Genomic DNA, 4,971 nt, shown 5'->3' with positions numbered 1-4,971 from the left:
CCTAGCTGGGAGAGAGCACATCCTTTAAGGTAAGAAGCATTATACATTATACAGTTTATCTACTTATAACTAAATGGAATAAAGAACTCGGTAATTATTGACTTTTCATGACAAATACAGTGTAGTGGGGTCATAGACCTTATAAACTACTGGACTCGCCCAACTGTCATTTTTCCTATATAAATGTCAATCACTCAGACGTGTGCGAGAGAGATGGAGCTAGTAAGGGCTTAAGCTTCCTTCACAGAATTTCGACTGCAACGTGCTACAATTAATTCAACCAATCAGCTAGCTATACTTGATTCCTTACCTCTTTATTCTGTTGGGCCGTATTCAAATACTTTATAAAAATAATATAGACCAAAAGACAAAAAAAAAATTAATTTTTTCCAGTAGTGTAGGTATGTAAAAGGGTTTATTATATTACTGGCCTAATTACAGTACAATATTTGAATTGTTTTAGCTATAATATTCCAAATAGTTTTTATAATGCCTTATTTATGTATTTCTCCATTTATTTTCCTCATATCGTAAACTCGATCTGTTAAAATTACTGCAAGCTCTTCTGACGTAGTTGTTTCAAATATTTCATATTTTCTTGCTTTGCAGAACTGTATAAATTGAAACTATGTCGATGCTTTCTTCGTTCAATATATTATTTGAAGAAAATTTTTGCTAAACACATTTCAGTTAAAACTTTTTCGTTATATTCGGTTTGATGTTAAAAAATAATTTGAAGAGTAACACATTTAAAGCGGCAAAATTTGGATGTTAAAATAACATTTTATTTTGAGGATGGGGGAAATAATATAATCTAATAATTTATCATCGGAGACAACTCTACTTGGTCATTATTTTCAGAAAGATGCAAAAAGTATAAGCATGTTGGTACCATCATAACTTCTTTCCTACCTATGAAATTTAATTTTTTTCTCCACTTAAACGTCTCTTCACGCAATTTATCGCTGAACACGATTGCACCATATTTAGTTTTTACGAATCTTTCACATACGCTAACTAAATCACACAAAAATTCAAGAAATCAATCAATAATGTCAGTACATGACATTTACTTCAAAGTTTGTTTACGGCATTTTGTACCGGTATACCCGTGTATCATCATTTGTTTTACCGGTATTTGCCTCATCTAGCTTCATCTGCCTTGCACACATCAGCGCTATTGACCTTTCTTTCTAGGGCCAGTCCATAGTTTACTAGGTCTATGAGTGGGGTATCTAAAAATTGACAAACTTAGTAAGGTCCAAAGACTTCAATTCAATATTATGTTTGTAAGTATTCATTAGAACAATGAATGGGGCGCCATCTGTTATAATCATTTAAAATCACTGTCATAGGGAAGCTCCCAGTTGTATCCTTTTGTTCTATAAAACAGCAAAAATAATTGTTTTAAGATGCAATTTAGTTTTATTTGGAATTAATAATGTATACCTGTATGTATCCAACTGCTTAATGTTAATGTTAATTAATGGCAGATAAATTTAAATAAATCTAACAATAATACGCAGTGGAATATTTAGAAAATTAAACCTATGCACTGACATTTATCAAATCATTTTGGGGCAAAATGAGAACATTCGATTGCAGTACTTGGTTAATCTAGACACCTTAAACAGACCTGTAGTGTGGCGACTCCATTATTCTGTCTAGAAACGCAAATGTCGGGTTTTAAAATCTATATTTAACACTTAATTTTAACACTTTTGCACTTTAAGATAATAGCGACATTTCAATAGTACATACAGTCCGTACGATATTTGTTGAGATAGAATTCCAAGAATTCCCTTGCATCCTTTTCTTGGAATTAACCACATTCAATACCCGAGTTAGAAAGACATTAGCGGCATGGCGTTCACCATTCATCCGATTAAAATTATATGGGCTCAAGTTAAAAACAACGTAGCAAAGAAAAATGTCTTATTTAAATTCGATCTCAACAAACACCATACACACTGTATACAGGGTGATTCAGAACTTATCAAAAAAAAAAAATTAGATCCACAGGGGACTCTTGCATTTACAATTTTGAAAAGAAAAAATCAAAGAGGGCAGTTCGAAATTAATTTAAAAATACACTTCTGCATAGCACAGGAAAGTGGTCCACTGTAAAACCTGAAAATGCACAATGCGATTGGCATGGCGGCAAAGTGTGATAACTAATAAAATTGGACAGACTTGAAAGAATTTCGTAAGGAAAGCAATAAATAGAATTTTATAGCACCTAATTTATATAGCAAATTCAACTGCTTTTGCCGCTATTGCTATTATTAATTAATAAAATTAATTTGTGGTTTTAAATAAATTTAACATACACAGTTACAACTGTTCAAAATTTTGTCCACCGAAATGTAAACACGTTTGGTTCTGTCTTACTCAGTTTCTATGAACTAACACAAATGTCTTGCTTCACCATGAATTAAAACGATATCCGTCACCTCCGAGTTGCTATATACGTAAGCCATTTTTGACACTAACTACTAAAAAACTATTGTAAACACTATCGCAACGACGATTGTAAAATTGGATTTCAGCATTCGGAGTCGTTGAGGCCATGTGGCTCTTCATCCATATTGCGAATGATGCTAGAGACTACAGTTGTCCAGCTATGTAATGGTTGAAAGTACTACAACTTCAATAATTTTTTTCTCGGAAACAATAAGGATTTTGCAAACATTTTTTTTACGATATTGACTCCATTTCTTATGCATCTATTCCCAAATTTTTTTAGATAAGTGTGAATCGCCCTGTATAAATTGTTTTTTAAAAATTTAAGTGTATTCATTTATAAATTCAAAAATGTTACACACTTCAGCAGATATTTAACATTTGTCATAATTTCTATCAAACATCAATAAACACATATTACATTAAACAATTGACACATTTATCGAAAGTGCTTTTAATGATGGAGAACCACTGTAATATAACAATGAAACATACGTATGCCCAGACTGTATGAATACAACTTATTTTTGCAGAATGCTAGCCCACAATGGAGAAATAAACACCCAGCGTGGTAACGTGAACCTGATGAAAGCTCGAGAAGGAGTAATGAAGAATGATGATTTTGGAAATAAATTGAAAACCCTGTATCCAGTCGTAGAACCTAATTTATCCGACAGTGGTTCTGCGGATTGTGTTTTGGAGTTTCTGGTCCATGCTGGAAACAGGAAATTGCCAGAGGTCGGTATGACCGTTAATCATGTACCATATCCATTGAATTTTGATTTTTAGGCTGTTATGACGATGGTTCCCGAAGCCTGGCAAAATGATCCGACGATGTCTGAAGAAAAAAGGGACTATTACCATTGGGCGGCTTGCATCATGGAACCGTGGGACGGTCCAGCTTTGATATCTTTCACTGATGGCCGTTTCATCGGGGCCATTTTGGACCGTAACGGTTTGAGACCTTCCAGGTTTTACATTACCAAAGATAATATGATGGTAATGGCTAGTGAGGTATGTTTTTGTATCTAGTGTAATATTACCTCTCTGTATATGCTTAAAATTTTCAGGTTGGTGTGTATGACGTTGACCCCTCGCAAGTGATTTTTAAGAGTCGTCTAAAACCCGGAAGAATGCTGTTGGTGGACACTCAAGAAAAAAGCGTCATCCAGGACGTGGAACTGAAACACGAGATTGCAAAGTCCAGACCACATTCCGAATGGCTTAAAGAACAGGTAATGTTATGAAAAAATTTATATCGACAACAAAAACCAAATTCATGTGGTGCACTGTCCACCTGTTGATCATTGTAACAAATCATTAATCGAAATATTTTTTTGTCTACTTGCATGAATTGGCGAACTTCAGATGGTGAGTGGAGTGGTTATGGTATTAATTTGGCCCCATTTCTGTGCACTCTGTGTTACCTCTTCCTTTTCATTATTTGTTCAATAAAAAAAGCTTCGCCTTTAACACCGCTTGTAGAAAATCTTGTGCTAATTTTTTGTTGGGAATTTATTTTTTAATTAGGTTAGTTAGATGTTTCAAACTTTTAATATTCTTGCTGTTCATTGCTAAAGATTACGATGGAGGAGTTGAGGAAAGCTCATTTAGATGCAGGGAGGGCTATAAAAGCTAAGTACGAGACCAGCGGCTTGGGAGACAAAAGGTTGCCTCTTTATGGGTATTCCACGGAAACCATTCATATGCTGTTACTACCCATGGTCAACAACAAGTAAGTTAAATCTATATATTTTTTTTTTTCAAATAACCGAATTTACTAATTTTTTTGAGGTTAGATTAGATTAGGTGGTGTTAAGGTCAGGTCAAGCAAGACTTGCAAGTTCACTCTAAGGAATGTAACATTGCTATTGCAGGATTCATAAGAATGTCTAGGGAAGCTTGTAAGAAATAAATAAGATTATAAGAAATTTCACTAGTCTTAAAAGAATATACAGGGTGATTCAGTCATAATGTCATTAATTTTAAGAGGAGATAGAGAAAAATGAGTATAATATGATGGCGTGATTAAAAAAAATCGTGAGCAAAATGGGCCGGAGCTCCATCGTGCATATAAACCACATATCCCGTAGCATCTGAAGGGAAAGGTTTTCAAACAATTCTACTAAAAATTGGAAGTGACGCAGCCCATTCAGATGTTTAGGAAGAAAATGTGGTCCAATTAAACAATCGCCATATACTCCTGCCCATACATTGACACCGAATCTCCTCTGAAAGCTAAACCGACGAGTAGTGTGCGGGTTTTCATCTAACCAAATGTGACTATTATGGCTGCAAAGAAATTAGCTCTGTTTCACTTTAAATAAAATTTAATATTGCAGTTACAAAACTCCAAGAGTTCAAATAATTTAAATTTCATTTCATAACCGTTTCAATTTCATTACAGAAATAATGATATAAAAAACCAACACTCACTAGATAAATTATAAAGAGAGGGTGAAATGTATGTAGTATTTAAATATTGACTGTAAGTAATGCAAGAGAGAC

General features: G+C 33.9%; 1 protein-coding gene across 1 annotated transcript; it reads left to right on the top strand.

Moving 5' to 3' along the window:
- Nucleotides 1–6: 6 nt before the first annotated feature.
- LOC108916857 (putative glutamate synthase [NADPH]) lies at nt 7–4,198 on the top strand (the record flags this gene model as incomplete). The annotated part of the gene is made up of 5 exons (XM_018723167.1): nt 7–29; nt 2,997–3,201; nt 3,253–3,477; nt 3,534–3,698; nt 4,044–4,198. Coding segments are annotated over exons 2-5 (749 nt in total), but the record flags the coding sequence as incomplete, so codon positions are not given.
- Between the last annotated feature and the right edge of the window lie 773 nt (nt 4,199–4,971).

The sequence above is a fragment of the Anoplophora glabripennis genome, unplaced genomic scaffold, assembly GCF_000390285.2.
Source record: "Anoplophora glabripennis isolate ALB-LARVAE unplaced genomic scaffold, Agla_2.0 scaffold4632, whole genome shotgun sequence".
NCBI classification, from domain to species: Eukaryota; Metazoa; Arthropoda; class Insecta; order Coleoptera; family Cerambycidae; genus Anoplophora; species Anoplophora glabripennis.
The sequence above is the reverse complement of the archived record's forward strand: the minus strand, read 5'-3'. Positions and strand labels throughout refer to the sequence as shown.